The sequence below is a fragment of the Prosopis cineraria genome, unplaced genomic scaffold, assembly GCF_029017545.1.
Source record: "Prosopis cineraria cultivar Desert tree isolate PC_DT_omini unplaced genomic scaffold, ASM2901754v1 PC11, whole genome shotgun sequence".
Lineage (NCBI taxonomy): Eukaryota > Viridiplantae > Streptophyta > Magnoliopsida > Fabales > Fabaceae > Prosopis > Prosopis cineraria.
In genome coordinates this window covers 7,712,156-7,737,945 of record NW_026555342.1, presented here as the reverse complement: position 1 = coordinate 7,737,945, position 25,790 = coordinate 7,712,156, and the positions used below count along the sequence as shown (strand labels likewise).

Below are 25,790 nucleotides of genomic sequence, written 5' to 3'. Positions count from 1 at the left end.
AGGTGGTGCGAAATAAATTCTAAACTTTAAAAATCAAAGCATTCAGCATCTCCCATTAACCTTCATTGGACGGACATTAATTGACCATATTCTGACCCAATCTCTATCTAAGTGGCCATACATATGGTGAAATTAATCCACCTAGTGTCTATGTGGCAAAAGCACAAAACCAAAAGGCAACCAAAGAATTCCTCCCACCTTCTCTCTCTCTCTCTCTCTCTCTCTCTCTCTCTCTCTCTCTCGTGTCAAATCACTCATCTTCATCCTCATCGCCCTCTTCTCCCTTTTGCATCTTACTCTCCTACTTGTGATGCAGCTTCAAATTGTCCATAGTAGCTAATAGTAGGTTCCTCTCCTGCTCATGATTCCAAGTTCAAATCATCCATCAAAACTACTCATGGGTTGCTCACGATCACCATCACTATGTGCTTTGCTTGCCATTTTCTCTCCTCCTCGCACTATCTCAAGCTCATCCAATCGCTCCACCTCAGCATCCCCCTCCTCCTCCTCCTTCTTTTGATTTCTCTCTGATAAAGTCGTGGACGAATCAGCTTCTCATTGGTGAAATTTGATTTCTCCTTGATTTTATTTTTCTGATTAACAAAAGGAAGCCTACATTGGCCACGCATGGATCTGATGGCCTAGATTCACATTCATCATGTAATGATCTGATTGGATCGAAATGAAGATGTTAAGGAACAACCATAACCGAATGATCCTAGCCAACAAAAGCATCTCTGTTCAGGGAATTTTTCTTCATTTGTCCTATTGTTTTTGGGTTTTATTTTTTGCATGTTTCTGGATTTTTCTTGAATGTGTTCATCAACGCTCTACATGTTCACTTAGGTTCAATTTCTTTGCTCTTGATTAAGATTTCTGGGTTGACTATTCTTGTTTCTTGGTAATCTTTGTCTACCAGTCGCGACAGAAGATAAACTCGATTAAGCCACAGCACTCTACATAGCAGAGTTCCTTTGACTGGTTCTTCTTCTTCGACACATGAGTGGTAGCCTGGTAGGGAGTACCCCCCATACAACGGTCAAATAAAGGGAGTGCCACCTATCAAAAAATATAGGGCCATACATAGGAAACTAACATCCGTCCAATGAAAGTTAACGAGACACCTTTACCCTTTAAAAAGATGAATGAGCAAATTTTCTCTCTTGTTCTGGATCTAAAATGAAGATCATCTTGCATATTTTTAGATTTGTTAATAATGGGTATTTACATCATTTGAGCCTCTCTATCACTTTTTTTATCAATTTTTTTTTACTTTCTAGTTTTGAATCTCTAAACATTATTTCCTTTCATACCAAACATGCTGATTGGTTTCATGGAAGGCCCACTTCCCATTCTCATTCCATTATTTAAGGGAAGTGTTGCCAAACATGACCTAAGGTAAGAGTGCTACATGACAATGGTGGTATAAAGTCGATAATTTAGGCCAAACCTAAAGGGCCAGCCCAAACTCACCCGAAAAAAGTTAGGATCAAGCTTGACTTTATCAGCTTTTTTAAGAGGGTAAGATATTTTGAGCCCGATCCAAATAAGCCTGACTACTGAAATTTCCATCTTTATATAAATAGAGTTAATAATTTTGGTCAAGTCTGACGGGCTAGCTTGAACCCAACCAAAAAAAGTTAGGGCTGGGCTTGACTATATGGGCTTTTTTAAAAGAGTAGGATACTTCAAGCCCATCCGAATAAGCCCGGCCCGAATTGAGTCCGATTCGAATAAGCCTGACCTGCTCGAATTACCAGCTCTACAGTGGTAGTGATGCCTACAGTAATGGCTACAATAATGATGGTAACAAGATGACAATAGTGATGACGGTGATGAAAAGATGGAGGTAGAAATGGTCGTGTGATGACAAAAATTGGAATAATGATGGTGCTAAAGCTGGTGACAGTGGCAAGGTGAAATTAATAACAATAGTAGTATTATCATGACACTCGGTGTTGGCAACATTAAAGATGGCAAAAGTAGTGGTGGCAATAGAAATGGAAGTGGCAAAAATAGCGTAGCAATAGTGGCAGGGGTATCAATGCTTGCAATAGAAGTAATAATGGCCATAGTGTTATGGCAACTAAAAAAACTAGTGCCCAATTTGGTATAGTGGAAATGATTTTGATGAAAATGGAAATGGATATAAAAATGGAAATACATAGGGAAATAGAAATGGATATGGGGTTTAAAAAAATGTTTGATGAGTATAGAAATCTAATTTAGTTTTTAATTAATATATGCATTTAAAATGGGAAAATACAAAAATAACCTATAAATTAAAAAAAAAACTCCACTCCACTAGAATCAACAACAACACCAACAATTTAGCAAAATCAACAAATTACAAACTAAAAAAGGGGAAATGAAGTGAAGGAGATGATGTAGAAGGTAGAAGAAGAAGATGAAGTGAAGGAGAAGATGTAAAGAATACAAGAAGACATAGCGAAATCGCTATCGAAGGTGAATTTGAGAAATCGCTAGAGGTCGCTAGAAGTTGTTGCTGCAGATTTGGAAGCAATGGTTTCTAGATTTGACATCAATGGGCTATTAAGGAGGAAGATGAAGTTGGGGATGGCAAAAACAAATGAACCATTGTCATTGAGCTTCAGCTAAATGCAATGGACCATTAGGCCTTCTCCATGAGCACAATGACAGCAACACACCCACTCTTTTCGCCTGTCTTGTCTCCATCACATGCACTGGGACTTTGACCATTATAATTACATATATCAAATAAAAATTATACCACCATTCCATTAACATGCCAAATATATTTTTAAACCTCATTCCTATTCCCATTATCATTCCTATTTTCATTCCATCAAAAATCATTTCAATATACCAGACAGGGCCTAAAGGGAGTATTTATATCTAACAATGATATGCAAATGAATTACACAGCTTATAACATTTCTAAGTTGTACAAGCCTTTTTTTTTTAGGGTAAATGAGCAAATTATCACCTAAACTTTAGATTTAGTAGCACCATAGATCCTGAACTCATTTATTATACAAATTGTTCCCTCAACTTTTAAAAACAATGCAATTTAACCCTTACTATTAACAAAAGTTAACATTAACTGTTAGTTGACTAAACAATGACATAAAAAGACCTCAAAATTATATAAAATGAGCAAAAGAATAAAATAAAGGACCCAAAAATTGCAAACAATGATCCAAAAAATTACAGAAAATGACAAAAAAAATTGTACTTTACTATAATTATTTTAGGTCTTTTTTTGTCATTTTTTGGCCAATTAATAGTCAAAATTAACTTTTGTTAACAGCAAGAGTTAGATTGCACTATTTTCAAAAATTGAGGAAACAATTTACATAATAAACAAGTTCAAACTCTATAGCACTACTTGATCTGATGTTTAAGAATAATTTACTCATTTACCCTTCTTTTTACTTTGTTTAATGTCGAGTTGTGTCTTTTGGTTTGAGAATATTTTATCAACCATCAATTTGTATACTCTCCAAATAAGAAGTCTTCTCTCATTATTTTTTTCATATGGAATCCTACAATAGATATTTGAATGATATCTCTATAATTCAAATCACAAAGTGACTCATCTGTAACTCTTTTTCATGTCTTGTCTCTATGCTGAAATGGCTGTTACACAGCAATTTCTATTGCAACTCCCTTTGCTAAATTCGAATTCATAACACACTTCAACTTTCAAGATTAACTTCTGTATGCTAGCCCGCCTAGTTGAATGATATTGTTTGTTTCACTTTTCTTCAATTTTCATTTTATTTTCCCTCATGTATTCTAGCAGAATTCTTCACAAATATTGCAGATAATCTATTATTAGCAATATAATCTTCCCAAAAAATATATCTGTTAGATAATGACTTGACCTTGATGTGGAAGAGAAAAAGGCTGCTTTAAAAAATGTTTTCCAAATACTAAATTCCCCATTACACTCCTAGCAGCTAGTCAATTAGCGTTCATCACACTTCAAGGCCGGTCCATTCTTATAAGTAAATACTAAAATTCAATGATTCTACATCAACAAGCCTATTTTTTTGGCAACCAAGCTTAATGCCAACTTGAAACAACAAGGTATTAACCCATGTCCATTCTTCTTTGAAGGTGGTCGTCAAGGCATAATCAAGAAAGTAAATATAATAAAAAACATGATACCTTTCAAATATATTCGAAGCGTCCACATCACAGTCATAGTTGACAAAAATGTCAATGATAATTTGAGGATCTTGAGCTAATTTGTCCAATAAGTTGAGGACAGTCATTTTCTGTAGAAAACTTGGCTGCAGAACATTCTCAAGAACCTGGAGGATAAGCATGGGAAAAAACATGCCAATTTCTTTTTTCAACCCTGACCTGAACTTTGATAACAAGTTCATGAAAATAGAACATTGAAGCTGAAAGATGGCCATGACTGACAGGGCACTGTTCTTTAACAATGACAAGCAAAGATATTGTTTGATGGCATCAAGGAACCTGTGGCAAATTAAAGTAAATACGAGTTTTATGCCAAATTATCAAAAAAAGAAGGCAGTAAAAATTATAATAAAAAAGAAAAAGCAACAGTGGCAATTCAATCCTCTTTGGGAAATTGCGTCCAACTGGGAACTAAATAATTAAAGATTTACAGACTTGATGGTAAAACAAGACCCATTTGAATATTCAGTTTTATTTCAATCACCAACATACATGCTACTAGAGACTAGAGCTGTAATGAACTCTTTACAATAAAAAAAAGGATAAATGTACATTTTTGCTCTTAAAATATTCTCCAAGGAACGCTCAACATCCTAAGCTATTGGTCAAAGCAATTTTACCCCTAAAGTAATTAAATGGAAGCATTTTTGCCCTTCAAGATTGCTCTGACCAATAGCTTAGGGTGCTGAGTGCTCCTCAAAAAATACTTCAAGAACAAAAATATACCTTTACCCTAAAAATACTAAGAATCCCACACAGTACTACAGTAACTTTATGCATACACAAGTATACTGTTGAAACATATATCCACCTGCTTATTATCAGAAATCGGCCAATATTACAGATGCATTCCATAGACTATATGATGTCGGCTAGGATGCCCCTAGAGAGAAGGTTAAGTAAAGTAAATGAGACTAATAATATAGGTCATTCACAAGCTTGTTAAATGTAAATGTTAACTGTGAGTTACAAGTTCAATACCACTTGCCTCTCATTAACGCGCCAAATTGAGCCGGTACTATCCATCACAACCTTAAGGAGCTCCAATGACAAAATTTTACCTCTCAAGAGGATGCGATCGTCAGAGTGTCGTTGAGATGAAAATTTCATTGTCAATTTGCACAGATTTTTGAAAAGAAGAATACCGTCCTCCCTAATCTTACTGACACTTACTCCAGCTTCATTATCAAACTCCCCATTACTCGAAAAACCTGATTCATCTGCTGCTTGCAACACTGATCCAGAGCTATTTTGCAATTCCAGTGGCGATGAAAGGGACATTGCCTTACTATTAGGAAAAGGAACACCCTCACTTGCCTCCATTACCTCGTTAATGAAGTTTTGGCAAAAAAGTATGGAATTCCCCTCGTTCAAATTCTTGTCCGTGAATTCCAAAAGTTGACTGACAGAAGCTCTTTTGACGTGGACATCCATAGAGTCTTCCTCGACCCTTGTGAAGACAATGATCATAATCTGGGCAAGAACCGATTTTGCACAGATCTGATTGGTACCGTTTAACCCACCAAGGTAAACATTATAACAAGTTCTCACAATATGAATGAGACAGTCCGCCCGGATCAAAATGCAGGGGGATCGTACAGCTGAAAGCAAAACTCTGAGCACGCCCAATTCAATCGCCTCCTCCCCAAGGCCGCCAGACTTACAAACGGCATCAATAAGCCTGAAGACAATTTTGGACTGTGAATCAGTCGCAGTAGTACCGCTATCAGCGCGATCAATCTCGCCATGGACAAGGCCGAGAGAGATCAATTTAAAGGTACATTCAAGAGCAGGTTCAACAACCTTCGAGTAAGCGGAGTCCAGCGCAAGAAAGAGAGGTTGAAGCACATATTCTGCGTCCGAGTAGGAGAGACCCGAAAGAGGAGATTGGGCATCGGATGGGGCAAAGTCAGAATCAGATAGGGTTTCGAGCTTGTCTAGGGATGATTTGCAGGCGGAGACGAGGTGGGAGTGCTTACGCCAGGCCGCATTCTTTATTATCTTGTCCAGTGATGGACCCAGAACCCGGCCGCAGCGTGAAGGACCCCCCAAGGCCAGGGATGCGGACATCTTGCAGGGATAGAATGTACAGCGAGAGAGATTGGACCATAGAAAATGTTCGCATTAACTGGTATGTGTCAACAAGAACCAAAAGTGATGAGTACCACCGTTCAAAAATTCGATCTCCCTTTGGTTGGCGTTGGGGGCTTGGGAATAGTGTGACAATTTGCAGGATGAGAGGCTCTGGCTCCTGTGCCGATGTTTCTGTGAAATGAATTGGAGTCCTGTTAATGGCACTTCGAATGCTTAGATCCAGATTAGAGTCGAGGGGGAAGCAGAGTTTTGACACGAATTTTTCCTATAATCTTCGTTTTCCTTCCATGTATGGTAGGAATTTTTTCTTGCGTTCAATTTGAACCTACGCAAGGCTTTCGACGATTTGAACTTTTCTAAAAAAGTGTATTTTAAATTTAAAAAAAATAAAATTAAAGTAAATTTACACTAACAGTTAAATTTAAACTTTCAAATTATAACTTAATATATAATTTTTATCAAATTATACTCTTCCTTTCTTTATCTTCATTTGGTAAAAATTATACATTAAGTCTTAATTTAATATATATTTATCCAAATGTAATAATTGAAGTGAAATTATCTTAATTTTAATTATTTAAAATTTAGAATACACCTTTTAAAATTTAAGAATTTAAATTATTCCTAAGCGTTCAGGATTTTAATTTTATATTAATTCCTTTTTTCTCCCATGTTATTTTTGTCTCGTCAGGATACAGGCATCCTCAAAATGTTACCATATATCCTCCCTAGCTTTCTTTGTATTTTTCATTTTGCTTCTTGTTTTCTCTTTTCAATGAAGAATTTCAATTTTCTTCTTTTAAATAGATCAAATATGAACATTCGCCTATCCTTACGAATATACTTTCTTCGTTTAAAAATATAAATTATTTTTTGAGAAGTTAGGTGTTCAAAAATGTAAGGCATTTTTAATTTTTCGAAGTCTAATTATTGCCATTTTTTTCAAAAGTGCCTCTATTGATAATAATTTTATTTTTATTATAGAGTGTTTAATAAAGATAAATATGAAAAGATAGAGTTAGTCGAAAAGTAGGTAACTACTTTGTTAGGGAGTGAGATTCGGTTAAAAATACCTTACATTTTTGAATGATAGGAGTACTCCTTTTCCCTATAAATAAAGGTAACCATTCTTCTAAAAATAAAGATAACCTATACATTAATTAAATTAGATATAAAATCCACAACTTTTTTTTTTGGGAAGAGGATGTAAGGTGTCATTGAATAATGAAACTCTCAACATGCTTGAAAAATTAATTGTACAAATGTTACTATGCTATTATTATTTCAGTTTATATGCCATTATCATTTTATTAATATATATTTTACCAACCTTTATGCATGTTTGACATGACATGCTTTAAAAATCAACTATTAAAAAAAAAAGATAATGGTAATAGGAATAAGAATGATAACAGCATTATGTAGTTTGGTGTGTCAATATATTATATATAATAAAATAGAGGAAGTCAAATATGAAAAATGGCTCTTCACTCATTTCACTATTCCTAGAGCCATGTTCATTGTTCGTAGAGCTGTGGCTCAAATAAAAATGCTAGCTTCATTTTGGGCTACTTGTTATTGATCCAAAAATTCCCTCTTCTCCCTCTTTTAAACCTCAAAACTAACCCCATTTGAGTAATTTTGTTTTAAAAAATTGATTATAATCTCAAGGTCCGTGCATGTATGTTCATTTAACCTCTCCTACTCTACTCTCTGATTTACTTTCTCCATTTCATATCTTGACCCAAGAGTAGTTTCATCTCTAAAGAAATCCTGGTAAATGCTGAGATATGCTACAATCTAATCTTATAGATGATGCGATGCTTGGAGTCTGGTTCATTCTTTCTCTCAACTCTGTCAACCATATCTTCAACAAATGATTCACCAACGGATGGTTGGTCGAGGTTTGAGAGTCTTACCACGGCACCACTATTATTCATTCATTTGGACATATGCATGTGCCTCTTCATCGACGGATGGGTTTCCTTTACTGTCATAGTGCTCTGTTTCATTGCCGACACCTTACACCTTTGGAACATGGGCAACTCTTCACTATCTCAAGGTCAAGATTGGCTTCTTCTTCAACTTTAAGGGCTTTCTCCCTCTACCTTAAGTCACTATTTCTTGCCTAAATGGATTGGATATTGGTTGGGTTACCTTATGCTCTTAAATTACTTCGTCAATTTTGGTTACACTATCACTCCAACGCAGCTTGTATGCAAACCTCTGTATCTAGATTCTTTTAATTTTATTGAGCAAAGAGTCGAAAACATATCTATAAAAATATATATAAAGGGAATAGCCATGAGCCTATGAAACTTTCAATCCTGCGCCACACAACTTTTTGTTCCTTTTTTGAACCTCACATGATGATGCTTCTCTCCCTCCTCTAACTTCCTTATTTTCCTCTTCTTTCTCTTCAAGACACAAAGTAATAAAACAAAAGAAGTAGAGACTAGAGAGATTATTTGTAACATTTTGAGTTTTTAATTTTGAAATTTTAAGTGTTCAAGAAGGGTAAATTGGTCAAAATGAGTGATTTATGAATTAATAATTTTTTATTTGACTAATGAGGTTATTGGGTCATTAGATAGCCTTGGAATAGGGCTAAGTTGGAGATAAAGCGGATTAGGGGTGGAGTGAGGCCTAAATCATTTTAAGCCTCATTATGCCATTGGCTGTAGCAAATATACACAAATTTGATTTAATCTGAGCATTATGTGCATTCTAGATAGATAAGAGGGGAGAAGAAAAATGTGAAAAGCGATGGAGGAAGCATTTGGCTCTGTTAGGGCATCATTTTTTAGGCTCTTTTAGGACATTTTGAGTAAGATTCTTTCTTAGGTAAGTTTCTTATCACTCCCTTCCTATCTCTATGCTAATTTTTGGTAGTTTTAGGTAGTGTTGGTGTTGATTTTCGTCTCTCCCCTTAGATTTTAACCAAACCCATTTACTTACTTAGTGCTTTAGGGAGTAAAATCAAGCTTCCAAACCTAAGTTTAAGGTTTTTATAGTGATTTAGGATTTTTTGTTAGAATTTGGATGAACCTAAAATGAAAGTTGAGCTATTGGGAATAATATGGACGGATGAGTGATATTATTTAAGTGTTTGAGTGCTAGATGAAATTAACGGAGTGTGTTAGGAGTGTTGATGGTGTTAAAGTGAGATTTTTAGGTATAATGAGTACCCAAAATTTAGTAATAAAGGGGTTTAATTAAAATGATAATTGATTATTAGTGTTTAATCATGTAGATTATATATTGATTGGGTGTTGTTACGTGTGTAGACCCTTGTGGAACAAATATTTAACCACAATAACTCTTTTTGTGACAAAAAAGTTGAGGTAATTGAATAATTCACTTTATTTGTTTAATTAATTAACTGTTTGTAAGAAAAAAATGTAACTTTGCATATCTATATTTTGAAAGTATTGCATATTACGAAATGGTTATAATGTGTATGGAAATAGTTTTAAAAATAATGAATATATGAAATTATATGTATACGAGTAATATGTGGTAGAGATAAAAGCATACGATTTTTATAAGTGTGAGCATGATCATGTTAAGGGATAGAATTCACCTATAAGAAAGAGTAGTAGAAGTCCATATGGTATATATTCTCCATAGTGCCCAACGGGGTATAGCATTGGAGAATTCCTCTCCTTAGTACCTGTATAAATATGATGTTAGAGAATCCTTTCTTTAGTGCCCGTTTGACGTACGGTATTAGAGATTTATACTTCTTAGCATCAATATGATGTGGTGTTAGAATAATGATGTAAGGTCTCCCTTACTAAACCATATTAAACTCCACAAATAAGATAATGAAGGGATTAACCCTTAAAGAATTACCAAAGTTGTAAGATTACATAAAAGAGAAGAATTTTCAAATCATACAAAATGGGATCCCAAAATTCAATATCTTCAACCTTCATCACACTAAAAATGCTTGAAATCAGAGTTTAAAAAGAAAGCAAAAGTTTAGAAACCAAATGGGATCTAAAATAAAGAGTTTTAAAACTCAAAACAGCATTTGGTATTAAAAGCATGACATACGACGCGGCTTGTGACATATGTGCCACAGCTCACCCCTTTCTGTGCTATGCGCCTTAATGCATTACACGAATTTGACAGCATTAGTTGATGTCATTTAACAGCATTGGGAGTGAACTTCTGATGAGTCCTAAATCTCCGTCCAATATCCAACTGAGGTAGTTTCGGTGTTTACACAGAGTTTTCTCCTAACTCTAACTAATGGCACTAGTTTCACACTCAAGTTCTTTTTCTATAAAAAGTTGGACACCAAAACCTATTTCACCATTTTTTAACAAAAATCTCATAACTTTAGTGTCCCAACTCAACTACAAGTGCCAAAAGCCCACACTGACTCTCCGACCACACTCAATGTACTCTAGTGGATTTGTGCAATATACCACACACAACCAAAAACACATATTTCTTAAAATCATCACTCAACCCTAAACTTTACAAAACATAAGGGGGAGGAAATTCATGCACAAAATCATCATTTTCATTCCAAATCTTTCAAAATAGATATGTTTCTACTTACACAATTATTTTGACCTTATCTACAAGTTTGTAACTAAAACTCATTAACCCAAGACAAAAAATACATAAGTTGTACACAAACTAATGCAAGAAGTGCAAAATAATGACATATGATTCTAGTTGGCAATTGTATTAACATTTATACATAAAAACAATAAAGAAAGGCATACAGAAAGGATTACTCTACAATCCTAAGCCTCTGTATGTTTTTTCTCAACTCGAATTTGATGTGTTAGGCCCTAAAAATATTAAGAATTGAGGGGTGAGTGCAACTACTTAGTAACCAAGTTCTCACCTAATCTATATGGTTACATATCAATTTTAAACAAATGCAAATAAGCCAACACACGTATAATACTTTTGAGGAACTTGGCCACGGTTCATAAAACTAACAACCATGTGACCGGGCTCAAAACACACATAATCATGTTATTTTGAAAAGCACAACACGGGGTCACAATAATACTAACAATACACCCCAAACTCATACAAGACCACAATACTAATAACCATGTGGTTGGATATATATGTATGATTATATGCCAGTCTTATACCTTCCTATTACTTCCGATATGAAATCAGTGGCTATCATGTGACTACATCCTTCATGGACTAACCTAGACTTCCACTTCTGAGAAGCTATCAGGTCAGGGTTAACTCACTCACTTATGTAATTTGGTTTCCCCAAATACTAACAACCATGAGATGTCATACCCCTAATCTAGCCTCCTCATGAATCGGTGAAGACTAGTTAAGTTTAAGTCTTTCATAAAATAAGTGGGACAATCTTGAATTAACCATGGGATAAGGGCTACCTCTCAATTTCAAGGGTCAGTGCCAAGGCAAGTTCCCGATTCCAACTGTCACTGCCAATATCACGTTGATTAAAATCAATCTACTCCTTTCGTTAAGCGAACTCCTGCCAATGATCATGCGATGCACATTTTCACATAATATGCATTTCAAACAATCAATTCATGGCATATAAACTCACATACTCTAACCTTAAGTTTATAAAATTTATGGTGATTTGAAATTTTTATTGAGGGTTTGGATGAATCCTAGGTATAATTTAAGAGTTTTTGGACAATGTGGATAATCAGATGGTGATTTTGGTATGTTAGGATGTTTAATAAGATGGTTGAGTGTTTTGAAATGGTTGATGTTGTTAGATAAGAAATTTGAGTGTTATGGGTACTTGAAACCTAGTAAATTTGAGGTTTTATCAAAGTGATAATTGATCATTGTCACTTAATTATGTAGATTAAGGGTTGTTCGAGTGTCATTGTGCGAGTAAAAATGTGTAGAGCTAACATTAAACCATGGTAACTCTCTTGTGATAAAGGGCTGAGGTAATAGAATCATTTATACTACTTGATTATATTGCTTCACTGTTTGTGAGTAGATATGTTAAGTTGTTCCTTGAGATTTAATAACCTTGCATATTGCAAAATGTGATTTTGTGCATGTAAATCTATTTGTAAATGATGAGAATAGTGGAAGTTTTATATGGACTGGTCAAGAAATTTAAAATGTATATATGTTATATATGATGAGTGTGAGCATAATCATGTTAGGGGGTAGGAGTTCACCTGTAGGAAGAAATAGTGGAAGTCCATATAGCATGAATCTCCTTAATGCATAGTAAGGCACGGCATTAAAGAAGGTCTCCTTAGTATCTATGCGAGATACGGTGTTGGAGAATAACGCTCTTTAGCATAAGTGATGTGGTGTTGGAGTAACGATACCTCGATTCGTGTGTGATAGGGGGAGACCACAATTCAAAAGTGGGATATGACATCTTTAGCTGGGTGATCCTACTACTGAAGGTGAGCTTGAGCCATTGTGAATATGTACTTAGTTTAATAGCCTATGATTGCAATCAGGGTAATATAGAGGCTCAAATGGTAAGATGATCAAGCTAGTCATAAATGACTTGTGTTTATGGAAAGGATTTATTGAATATGCTAAAGTCAAAATAAACATTTACTATTGAAAATGTTATGTTGTAATATGCTAAAAGTATGTTTTAGTGCTCAAAAGTTTTACTCCTATATGATTGTGCATATTAATTAATAATAGTGAATTATTCTATTATTGAGATGTTTATCTCACCTCATGGTTATATTTTACAGGTGAGAACTTTGATAGGGGCAAGGGGACAGAAGGGATGACCGAAGAGTGAAGAGCTCATTCGTATAGCTCTTCTCCCTTACCACTTTGGGTCTTTTGTAAATAATATTTATATATATATTTTGCTAACTTAGGAGCATGATATTGTTTTGGTATCACTTGTATGACGATTTGTGATATGTGTGCGTATCTTAGCCTAACATTGATGCTATTGTGGTTAAATGAATGTGTTCGGCCAAGATACAATACAAATAATATAATTGTGATGATTTATGTGTGAAAATGACCAAAATGATATTTATATTGAGTTTTATCCACCCTTTTGTATTATTAAGAATTAGGGGTTTAGTGGTCATTTTGAGTCTGAATGCTTATTTGTGTGATATGATTAGTTTGATATGTTATGTATAGTTTATTTGAGGTGGTCAAAGTGATTCTGAAGCTAATGACATTTGGTAGTGTGTTTTGGACACCTTTAAAAGTGTTTTGAGGTGGAAACAAACTATTTTAGGTTTGAGTATTTATCTTTTAAATGGATAATTATTTGAGTGTATGACCAGTGCCATTAGCTAAAGGGCTCTAAAAGCTTTGTGTGGATACTTGAACCACTCAAATTAGACATTGGATGGCAAAACGCCGCGCTCCAAAAGTTTAAAGTGTTGTTAATATGCTGTCATAACAGTAGGTACGTGCCATGGCACATAGCAGTTGGGCTGCGGCGCAATGCTCAATAAGGGATTCATCCCTATGTGCCATCTGCAGTGGTGGTTGTGGCCTACGTTAGAGTTGATAGGCCAAATTCTAGAAAACTTTTTAGATTGTATCAGCTTATTTTTAAGTGCTGTTTGATTTTCTTACTTTCATTATTCTATTTAGTTGATTTTAAACTACAGTTTAAACTCAAACAATATTTTAAAAGGATTTTCTTAAAATCCTATTTTTTAAAACTAATTACTTTTAAACCTTTAGGTTGTAATAATTTTTACTTAGGATTTTAATTAATTCTGATTATTATAACGGTGTGTTAGTATGTTATCTTGATAATGTCAAAACGAACATTATATTAGGTTTAGAGTTTTGGGCATAAGGCTTTGAGGTTTGGGTTTTGAGATTGGGGGTTTCGATTTAGTGTTTTAAAATTGGGGCTTTAAGATTGGATTTTCAGCTTGGGAATTTATTGTTTACAACTTTGAGATTGACATTTTAGAATTAAGGTTTGGGGTTTGGTCTTTAGGGTTTGGTCTTTTAGGGTTTAGGGTTTAGGGTTACAATTTTTGTTTGCCATTTTGAGATTGGGGTTTGGACTTAAGGGTTTGGATTTTGAGATTAGAGTTTTAGCATTGAGGTTTTGAAGTTTGGGTTTTGGGTTTGGGCTTGATAGATTGAGGATTAGGGTTAAGGGTTTTAGGTTTGGAGATTGGGATTTTGGCATTAGGGTTTTAGAATTAGGGTTTTGGGCTTAGGGTTAGGATTTAGAGATTAGAGGTTTGGGATTAGGCTTTTACAATCGGGTTTTTTGTTTTAGGGTTTTGAGATTAGGGTTTTATGTTTGGAATTTTGGGCTTTGGGTTTGGGTTGTTGAGATTAGGGGCTTAGGAATGGGCTTTTGCAATTAGGTTTTTAGGTTTAGGATTTTAGGATTGGATTTTTGGCATTGGTGTTTTGAGATTGGAGTTTTAGGTTTACGGTCTGGGGTTTAGAGATTGGGTGTTTAGGATTGGTGTTTTATGATGGTGATTTTAAGTTTTGAGTTTTGAGATTGTGGTTTTGGCATTAGGGTTTTAGGTTTAGGGTTTTGAGATTGGGGGTTTGTGATTAGGGTTTAGGGTTTTGTGTTTTGGCATTGGGGTCTTGAGACTAGGGTTTTGGGTTTGGGGCTTCAGGCTTATAATCCGGCGTTTAGAGATTGGGGGTTTAGGATTAGGATTTTGTGATTAGGGTTTTGAGATAGGGGTTTTGGCATTAGGGTTTTGAAATTGGGATTTTAGGTATGGGGTTTTGTACTTATGGTTTGGGATTTTAAGACTAGGATTTTAGAATTGGGGTTTTGAAAATGGGGTTTGGGTTTAGGGTTATGAGATTGGGGATTAGGTTTGGGGTTTTAGGCTTTAAGATTGGGATTTTGGATTTTAGGCTTAAGGTTTGGGGTTTTGAGATTAGGGTTTATGATTAAGTTTTGCAATTAGGTTTTTTGGGTTTACGGTTTTGATATTGGAGTTTTAGGTTTAGGGTTTTGGAATTCGAGTTTTGGCCTTGAGATTTTAAGTTTTGAGTTTTGCAATTGGGCTTTTAGGTTTAGGGTTTTAAGATTGGGGTTTTTAGCATTGGAGTTTTGGGCTTAAAGTTTGGGGTTTGGACATTGGGGGTTTTGGATTGAGGCTTTGGGCTTAAGAGTTTGAGATTTGGGGTTTAAGTTTTGTGTTTTGAGATTGGGGATTTTGGATTAGGGTTTTACAATTGGGGGTTATGGGTTATGGTTTTGTATTTTGAGATTTGGGGTTTGCGATTAGTGTTTTGCAATTGGGGTTTTGAGTTTAGGGTTTTGAGGTTGGGGATTTGATCTTAGGGTTTAAGGTTAGGGATTGGGGGTTTGGGATTAGGAATTTGAGATCCTTGTTTAGGCATTGGGATTTTGGGCTTAGGTTTTGGGCTTAGGGTTTAAGGTTTAGACATTAAGGGTTTACGTTTGGGGTTTTAGACTTGGGATTTTGGGGTTTTGGTCTTAGGGTTTTAGGGTTAGGGTTTGAGATTGGGGGTTTAGGTTTAGTGTTTTGAGATTAGGGCTAAGATTGGATTTGGAGCTTGGGGATTTAGCATTTGGGACTTTAAGATTAGCGTTTTTGGATTAGGGTTTGGGGTTTGGTCTTTAGGGTTTGGGGGTTGGGGTTATGGTTTTTATTTTCCGTTTTGAAATTAGGGTTTAGACTTAAAGGTTTGGGTTTCAAGATTAGGGTTTTGAGATTGAGGATTAGGTTTTGATGTTTTGGGTTTTGAGATTAGGGATTTGGCTTTAGGGTTTTAAAATTGGTATTTTGGGTTTGGGGTTTTGTGATTAGGTTTTTAGATCTAGGGCTTTGAGCTTGGGGTTTTGGCATTGGGATTTTGAGATTAAGGATTAAGGTTTGGGGTTTTAGGTTTTGAGTTTATGGTTTTTGCATTGGTGTTTTGAGATTGGGGTTTTCGGTTTTGGATTTTAGACTTAAGATTTAGGGTTTTGGATTAGGGTTTTATGAGTAGGGTATTAGGTTGAGGGTTTTGAGATTGGAGTTTTAAGATTGGGGTTTTGATATTAGGGCTTAGGGTTTGGGGTTTTGAGATTGGGGGTTAAGGATTTGGATTTTTGGTTTGGAGGTTTAGCGTTTAGGGCTTGGAGGCTTGCATTTTAGGATTGGGGTTTTGGGTTTGATCATTAATGTTTAATTTTTACGGTTTTGGGTTTGGGGTTAGGGTTTGGGATTGTGGTTTTAGTTTGGCATTTTGAGATTGGGATATGGACTTAAGCATTTAGAGTTTTAAGATTGGGGTTTTGGGCTTAAGTTTTAGGGTTAGGAGATTAAGGTTGTTACATTGGGATTTTTAGATTGGGGTTTTGGGTTTGTAGTTTCAAGCTTAAGGTTTAAGGTTTGAAGATTGGGGGTTTAGGATTTGGGTTTAGGCTTGTTGGTTTGGGGTTTGGGTTTTGAGTTTTGAGATTGGGGGTTTAGGTTTAGGGTTTTAAGATTGGGATTTGTTCTTGGTGATTTTGCATTGGGGGTTTAGCATCTTAGGATTGGGCTTTGGAGTTTTAGATTTAGGGTTTTGAGATTGGAGTTTTGGCATTAGAGTTTTGAAATTAGCGTTTTGGGTTTTGGAATTTGGGATAGAAGATCGGGGTTTGGGGTTTTTCGCTTAAGGTTTAGGGTTTGAAGATTAAAGGTTTTGAGATTAAAGTTTTAGGATTGGGGCTTTAGGTTTGGGGTTTTGAGCTTGGGATTTGGAGTTTAGAGATTAAGGGTTTAGAATTAGGGATTTGGGTTTAAGGGTATGGGTTTTTGTTTTGTATTTTGAGATTGGATTTTGGGCTTAGAGGTTTTAGGTTGGGGATTTAGCGTTTGGCACTTGGAGATTGGAATTTTAGGATTTAGGTTTAAGGTTTGGTCGTTAGAGTCTAACTTTTTAGGTTTTCAGGTTTGGGGTTTTGGGTTGTGGTTTTGATTTATCATTTTGATATTGGGGTATAGATTTAAGGGTTTAGGCTTTCAAAATTAAGGTTTTGGGTTTGAGGTTTTGTGATTAAGGCTTGGGGTTTGGTTTTTTATGTTTTGAGATTAGGGTTTGGGGTTTTAGGCTTAAGGTTTGGGGTTTGGTTTTTTGTGTTTTGAGATTAGGGTTTGGGGTTTAAAGAATGGGGGTTTGGGGTTAGGGTTTTGGGTTTAGGATTTATACTTGGGGGTTTAGGGTTTAGGCTTTTAAGTTTGTGGTTTTCAAATTAGGATTTGGAGTTTTAAGTTTGTGGTTTTGACTTAGGGGTTTAGGGTTTTCGGTTTATAGTTGGGGTTTAAGGTATGTGGTTTAGGTTTTTGAGTTTGGGATTTGGGCTTCAAGGTTTGGGGTTTGGGGATTTAGGCTTTGGGGTTTGGGGATTTGGAATTTTGATTTTGATTTATTCTTTAAGGTTTGAGGTTTTAGTTTTATGTATGGGGATTGTAGTTTGAGGTTTTAAGGTTTTGAGTTTAGGTATTAGGATTTTGGTTTTCGTGTTCAGACGTTTTAAGTTTGGCTTTTGGAATTTTTGGTTTGGGATTCAAACTTCGGGGTTTGGGATTTAGGGTTTTGGGGATAGGATTTTTAGTTTAGGGTTTTAGGGTTTCCAGTTTAAGGTTTGGGATTTTGGATTTCAAGTTAAAGATTTCGACTTAAGGGTTTAGGGTTTTTGGTTTGGGGTTTGGGTTTTTTGTTTTAGGATTTGAGCTTAGGGATTTGGGATTGAAGTTTTAGGTTTTAGGTTTGGGGTTCCAGGTTTTGAGATTAGAGTTTGGTGTTTTAGTTTAGGGTTAAGGGATTTTGGACTTTTTGATTTGTGTTTAGGTTTAGGGTTTTGAGTTTGGGGTTTTTGGATTAGGGTTTTTAGTTTGGGGTTTTAGGTTTTATGTTTAGGATTTGGGATTTGGTGCTTTAGGTTGAATTATTAGATTTTGGGTTTAAGGCTTTTTGGTTTAGGGGTTTCAAGTTTGAGGGTTGGCTTTTGAGATTTTGGGTTAGGGATTCAAGCTTTAAGGTTTAGAGTTTAGGTCTTTAGGAATGAGGGTTTTGGTTTGGGGTTTAAGTATGCTAATGAGGTTATAACTTTTGGTAATAGTATTTGTTTTGACCATTTTCCATTATACAAATTTTAATTAGTAAGCAGCTTTGCCCCAAACGGCGATGTCTAGCAATTGTGAAATTCTTTACCAGTCTTAGAAGATTGATAAGCACTTGTCACTTCAGATGGATCCCAAGACATGCTAATGCCTAATGCCCTAGCAAAGCTTGCCAAAATCGAGTTAAGTTTTGCTTAGTCATCATTGATTGACCCTTTAAGCCCATTAAGTCATTGTTCATCTATTATGCTTCAAGTAAGGCGCAACGCCACAATAATTCAAACACAAATTCAAGGATTAAAATATTAAATGGAAACTACAATTTTTCCCTTGTCGGTAATCAATTACATAAACAGAATTAGTAAGACATAATTCAACAATACAAATCTCACTATATTAGAAAGAAATTGGAGAACTGAGATTTGCTTTAATTAATTGGAGATACAAATAATACAATGGAACTAATGGTAAGGAATGTTTGATTTAGTGAGATTGAGGGCGCAAGGGTCGAGAAGCATGATGAGGAGCCATACTACGGGTAGAACGAGGTCTCGGCTCCACAGACCTATCGTTAGCAGCTTGAATCCGCTCTAAGTTCTCTAGGACTTCCTTCATTGATGGCCGATGTTTAGGCTCTAATGCAAGACATTTTAAAGCAAGTTGAGCTATACGAAATGCAGATTTGGATGAATACTTTCCCTCTAATCGTGAATCCATTATGCCCTTCAATTTTCTTCCATCTTGTAAGTATGGTTTCACCCAATCCACAAGATTATGTTGGCCACTAGGTCGATTTTGATCCAGTGCTCGAAGGGCTGTCAGTATCTCAACCAAAACAACTCCAAATCCATACACGTCACTCTTCACGTATAGATGCCCTGGATAAAGCAATCCATATATTGATTGATGATGTTGATCAAAATAATTATTTACTTTTCATGACAAAATAAATCCTACATAAATAGGCACATAAAAACCAAAGGAAGAAATAAAAAAAAAATGCATGAGTTAACCTGTTGCCACATACTCAGGAGCTGCATAGCCAAATGTGCCCATCACCCTTGTTGTTACATGGGACCGACTAGCTGAAGGTGCCAATTTTGCCAAACCAAAGTCTGAAATCTTAGCAGTATAAGACTGTACCACAACCAAATTCCAACGCAAATTTAAGTCATGCACCTCATTAGTTATTTTACATTAAAAAACATATCTAACATTGATGACTATTCTTTGAAAATAGCATTTTGATATACCCAAATTATGCATTTTATCATAATTCAATGATAATAGATAGGACCAAAATTTGTATCCATAAAAGGATGGTACAAATCAAAATAGCTATTGAGAATATAACTACAAGTCATGGGTTTGGCTTTTGACCTTGGTAACGTACTTTAGTATAAATAACCATATGGGAGGTTGATCAAACCAAGTCAAAATCCTTTTATGAAAATTAACTCCCTTGATTTTTTTCCTTTCCTTTTATCATCCCTCTTGCTAATAAACACCATTTTCCTTTACTATATCAAACAAAAATTGCAAAAAGAAAATATACTGATGATTCAAATAAGATTTAGCCCTTGTTATCATATTTTTATCAATATTTTGTCATAGAAGTGAGTTATTTTTGCTTCATTATTTATATACTATTGTATTTTTTACAATAAATCATCATATTGGAATAACATATAATTAATTACATCAATCAAATTTAATAATTACTCATAAAGTTTTAGTAGTAGGAAGTAGGAACTACCTTAAAAATTTTGTTAATAAGAAGGATTCATTCAATTACAAATTTTAAATTATAGGACCTAAATTTAAAATTGTATAAAATTCTAAGGACTAAAAATTAAATACTCCCAAACTCTTATTATTAATACTTGGTTAAGAATTAATATATTTTATAGAACTCACCCCATCGAGCAATATATTGGAGGCCTTGAAATCACGGTAAATTACTTTCTCAGATGTGTGTAAGAATGCCAAGCCACGAGCTGCTCCAATTGCAATCTTAAGCCTAATTTCCCATGGAAGTGGTTGAACAGCAGAACCCCTTGCAAAAGCAAAAGTATGTTAGTTATCAATTTTTAAGATCCCTAACAGATTATTTCATGTTTTGACCTATTCAGTTGACCCAAGTAGTGATATTTAACTAGTCACTCACTTCCAAATAGATGATTTTCCAAACTGCCCTTTTGCATGAATTCATAAACGAGAAGAAGCTCATTTTCTTCCCAACAGTATCCTAACAGCTTAACGAGGTTAGGATGAGAAAGCCGTCCTAGAAAATTTATTTCCGACTGCATAACATGAATGAACCATTAATACTGCAACAAATTTGCAAGTCCAAATTTGCAGAAATTAAAGAAAACAAGTAAAGCTCTTTTCTCAATAATTAAATCATTTATATGTATAAATCCACAATTCATTGATTCCTACAATTCTAAGGTAATTCCATGCAAAGGTATACTTGTTTTGAGAGTGATTTTTTGGCATTATAAGACAAATCTTGAATTTTAACTAACAGCTTGACCTACGAAATGAATTGAAAAAAATTGATACAACCAATGCGGACTCAACTGTCTCAACTTCTTGGGAGGACTGATCTCCTCCACAGAATTAATCAAATTATGTGGATTATAAAGTTTGCCCTAAACACACAAATTACAGCTTTAAATGGGAAACAAATCGGACATGCGGCTTTTTGTAGTTTGGTTTGAGCTGCATTATTTACTTGTTCATGCCATGCAATGATCCATATACTTTAAAGCACAAATTAGCACTCACTACTACAGCTAAATGTACCATCTTAGTAATACAAGAAGGAAGATTTTGCAAGTGTTGAGATTCTCAAACCTTTTTTACTGATAGCACATGCTATTCTACCATACTTCTTATCCTTGAGGGGAAAGGGATTTGCAATGATGTCCTGTAACATTCACTCATATCTATATAAATCTACCAATAAATAAAAGTAACATTTTGCTATAATCTCTGTTGGAGAAGGTAAATCAAGGAAGAAGCTTGAAGTAAAGGAGAACAAGAGACGCAGCTAGAAGAAAAAACAACGAAGGAATGTGATAGAACTGATGATTCACAATGGATTTACAAATCATTTCCTAGGACCTGTAGCAGAAGATTAAAGTAGGGAAAGGATGTAGGAAACGGTAGCACCAGCAGTCCAGAGAATTACAAAGAGGATCCAGGCCGTAAGGGTAAAGAAGTGGTGAATGAGCTGGATTTAGGTGCAGCTAGGGCATGAGCAGTGTTGTTGTAGCTTTTTGGGCATTTTTTTTTTTTTTTTACTTCCATTTCAGCTAGAAGAGGGGAATTCAGTCTTTTGGGAAGTAGAAGTGTTGTTGGGAGAGTTCTGAAGTCTCTAAAAGTCCAGCGTCACTGCCTTGCGTATTCCTAGTTTTGTTCACGAGTCTGGGACTGTGTTAAAATTGTTGTACTACGTCTTTGGGTGTGAGAAGGATCAGGGTTTTGGCTAAGTTCTCATCCAATATCAATATCATGACCCCAGTTATTCCTCAACTTCCTGCTGTTTACTGCTGTTATTGCATTTTATCTGTCTTGTTAGAATGCAGGATCTATCAGAAAGAAAATTTCTTCTTTCCCGAGATTCGGGCAGAGGGGGCATAAATAATGTTTTTGCCTAATCTAAAATTTCTGCCCTCTGGCCTTAATAGCTGCTAAATTCAACAGGCACGAATAAGGTAAGTGAACCCCGGCAATTATCTTCGTCAAAGCAGGGTAGAATTACCTGCCATTCCTCAAATCCTTGTAAGCTCTCTGAGTTCAATTTTTTAACGGCAACGACCGTTCCACTTCCACTTTTTGGCGTTGCCTTTTCTTCAAGCCAACCCTTGAAGACTTTTCCAAAACCTCCCTCTCCAAGTACTGTATCAACTCTAAAATTCTTAGTTGCAGCCTTCAATTCCGCAAAAGAGAATATCCTTAAATTTGCAGTAGGCAAAATCTGCCCATTTGGAGAAGCTTCACCGCCAATGGACTCGGAAAACTGGCTATTTATGGAGATGCTTCCACTCCCATAAGATGTAGTAGCAGTCGTAGTATTGCTAGTAGTCCGGGATGTTCCCGTTGTAGCTGCATAAAAGAGCCAGCAACGATAAAGGAAAAGAATTCCAGAACAGAGATACGGCAAAGATAATCAGCAAGATCGAGGCAATTCAATAGAAGTGTCCTTTAAAATCCAATCGATGGAAAGTAAAGTGAACCTCCCGAAATAGGAGAAAGAGATTGAACAAGCAGATACAAGTTTCCTTATGCTACCTGCACTAAGGTGATCAGATGTGCTGGCGGTGCTTGGGTTGTCAACTGGAGAACCCCAGCAAATCCCCATTTGAATCGAGCACTTTGTCTTCCCGTTGTTAACCAAAACTAGAATAAGATGGAGAATAGATGTCTTAATCCCACGAGACACGCTAGTGATCCAGCGTTATTCAGATCAACGCTTTGATCAAATCATTCCTCGTCAAACATCTGGTTTCGTTCTTCTTGTTTCTCTCTCCTCCCCCTTTGATTTCTCTTTTTTCATCCACTGTTGTTTACACGTTAATTAGTTTAATATAAAAGTGTTGTAAGTCCCTCAGTTCAACAGATAAGTAAAAACAGACTGCTTCGTGGGTAATTGCGTGCTACAATAGCATTTAAAAGTCAACTCCCGTGGCGGGGGGTTTAGTCAAGGTCAGACCGAAGAAATTTTCTATTCAAAGAAAGACGGCGGAAACAACTGTCATGAACGCACAGAGACCGGGTCCGGTATGTATATCGAAAACAACACAAGAAAAATAAAAATGAATAAGAGGTGTATATCTCTAATGTACTTTAATAAATTCCTTTTTTTTTTTTGCCAACAAATAAAATTCCGTTTCTTATATCACCCCAAAAAAAAAAAACAATTTCTTAAGATTAAGCGGTAGTTGCTCCACTTGTCACCCACGAAGTTAGAATTTGCCGTGATGCGAATTACTTGCCAGAATTTATCGCTTGGAATGGGATTTCTTCGTGGAGCGAGAGGGAATCATCAATCATCGAGAACCAACCAACTTGCAATGCAGGATAGTCCTCAGTTTTTAAATATAAGCCATGCCATCGTGTGTGTTTCTTCTGAATAGTTCTCTCAGCTTCTCTCAGCATTACCAGCGATACCCCTTCGTTTTTTGTGTTCTTCATTTTGCCTCTCATCTTTCCGCTCCGGTGGCTTTAATTTCCCCCGATCTGTTGCCTCGCATCGTCGGCGTTTGTTTACCATCTGCTTCTTGGTCTCTGCCATTTGCTTCGTTCTGCGTCTTTATTGATCTTCGATCTGCTTTTTTTTTTTTTTAATACAAGACAACAGTAAAAATATCATGCAAAAAGATCAAAGTCAAGTCATATTAAAAGATAAAATATTTCTACAATTTATTAGAGCGTCATCGGATAGAGTAGTATCAAAATGTTCACTAGAGGTCTCGTGGGTTAGAAGATCAGCACAGCAATTTGCTTCTCTTTAGACATGTTTTAGAGTGACCTCCCAACTTCTTATGATGAGATTTATAATTTTTTTGATTATTTCTAAGAGTAGATGATTCTGGATCAAGCTGCTATTAACAAGGGATAGGACCTCCATAAAATCAGTATTTCATTGATTTTTGGAATTTTTGCATTCCAACAAATGTTTGGCCCTTCTAAAATTCTTATAAGCTCAGCAGTAATAATGTGTTGGTAATTAAGGTTTTTAGCGAAACCTTTAATCCAATTATCCTTGTCATCTGTGATAAAATCTCCACAAGTTGCAGCACCATTATACTTGACTGAACCATCAACATCAAGTCTTGATCTACTTTTTTTTTTGTTTCATTCTCTGATCTGGTCCTTGCTCAACTTGTGTTTATCGTCATCAGAAGGAAAAAAGTAGAGATGATGTGAAGCTTACGGGAAATGTAGAAAAATAATTAAAATTAATAGAGTTTTTCTTTAGGAAAACCACTTCAAATTTGGATCATTAGATATGATTATTTAGATTTGATAATTTTTAAAATATAAATTTAATTTAAATAATTTAGATTTATAGTAAAAAAGTAATGAGGAAAAAATAGTAAAAAATTACCTAATGGAACTAATAATAGGTCACTTTTTTATGAGAAAATATAACTTTGAATCTCTACATTTTGCTTACATTTTATTATAAATTCTTACACCTTTTTTGATGTTCCAAGTCTTTAAATTTTTGTTTTTTGATATTTTAGATCCTCCTAAAATCCCTACATTTTGTTCATTTAGGAACTTAAAATATCAAAAAATAAAAGTATAAGAACCTAGAATATTAAAAAAAGCACAAAGAGTTATGGCAAAACGCGAGTAAAGTATAAGAACTTAAAGTTATGTTTTTTTTATTCACTTTAACTGATTTTACTTTAAATTTATTTCCCCATAATTAATTATTTAAGTTTTTTAATTTAAAAAATACATGATTTTTAAATAGAAAAAATTATATATTACATTTGTTGACCGAAAAATTATATATTATGTATTATTTTTCCAAAATAATGTAATCTTAACTAACCAGTAAAAAAGGATAATTTTTTTTTGGCAAAATACTACAACATCCCTTTTATTTTACTTTCATTATATATCTGTGTGTATCTCTTCTATTTTTAAAATTTTTTTTGGTGAATTTCTATTTTTAAAATTTATATGAACTAATAGTTACAAAGTGCAACCATCTCTTTTATTTTTAATATTTTATTTTGCTTCATTTAATTATTAGGCTATGTTTGATTTGAAGAAAGGGTTTTTAAAATACCTTATTTGATTTGATCAGAGGAGAGGGGAGGGGTTTTTAATGATAGTTTATTTAGTTGGAGAGGGGAGGGGAGGGGAGGGGAGGTAATAATTAAATTACCATTATACCCTTGTACAATAATATTTTTATTTTTTTAACATTTTATCACACAAATCTATTTTACATATAAACTCAAATTGTATAATTTTTTTAAAAAATTACCCTAATCTTATCATTTTTTTTACTTCTTCACCCCAAATAAGTAAATTAAATAATAGTATTAAATAATCTTATTAGTAAATTAATTTAGATATTAAACAATACTTTGTGAAAAAAATCAATGAAACTAATGATTTTATACCCCTTATAATTTCACAAGACAATGCTAGTCCTTAATAACAATTGAGCAATAATTGTCCTTATTAATAACAAAATATATTGGACAAGAGCATTTAACATATTGATCATGATTAAGAACCACATTTTGAGCATCTAGCTAACAAAATATATAAAAATTATCAATAAAAGTCATCATTTAATTAGAACTATAAAACATCCTCATTATCACTTCCTTTCATACCGGTGCTAGACATTGAGTTGTTGCTTTAAGTCTATCATTATCAGCCATAAGAAACCAATATATGTCAAGTAATTTTATAGCATCA

At 34.8% G+C, this 25,790-nt stretch overlaps 2 protein-coding genes across 2 annotated transcripts in view; both read right to left on the bottom strand.

Moving 5' to 3' along the window:
- Positions 1-6,565, bottom strand: part of LOC129286772 (brefeldin A-inhibited guanine nucleotide-exchange protein 1) — a 33,217-nt gene extending 26,652 nt beyond the window's left edge. The window contains 2 exon segments of the mRNA XM_054922798.1: positions 4,156-4,473; positions 5,183-6,565. Of these exon segments, the coding sequence (XP_054778773.1) occupies positions 4,156-4,473; positions 5,183-6,264 (1,400 nt within the window). The 5' untranslated portion in view covers positions 6,265-6,565.
- Positions 6,566-18,606: 12,041 nt separating this feature from the next.
- On the bottom strand, positions 18,607-22,913 carry LOC129286784 (probable serine/threonine-protein kinase PIX13). Its single transcript, XM_054922825.1, has 6 exons — positions 22,632-22,913; positions 22,102-22,445; positions 20,502-20,635; positions 20,250-20,391; positions 19,346-19,469; positions 18,607-19,210 (listed from the first exon to the last, which is right to left on the bottom strand). The coding sequence occupies exons 1-6, from the start codon at positions 22,699-22,701 to the stop codon at positions 18,816-18,818; spliced, it is 1,209 nt and encodes a 402-aa protein (XP_054778800.1). The 5' UTR covers positions 22,702-22,913; the 3' UTR covers positions 18,607-18,815.
- Between the last annotated feature and the right edge of the window lie 2,877 nt (positions 22,914-25,790).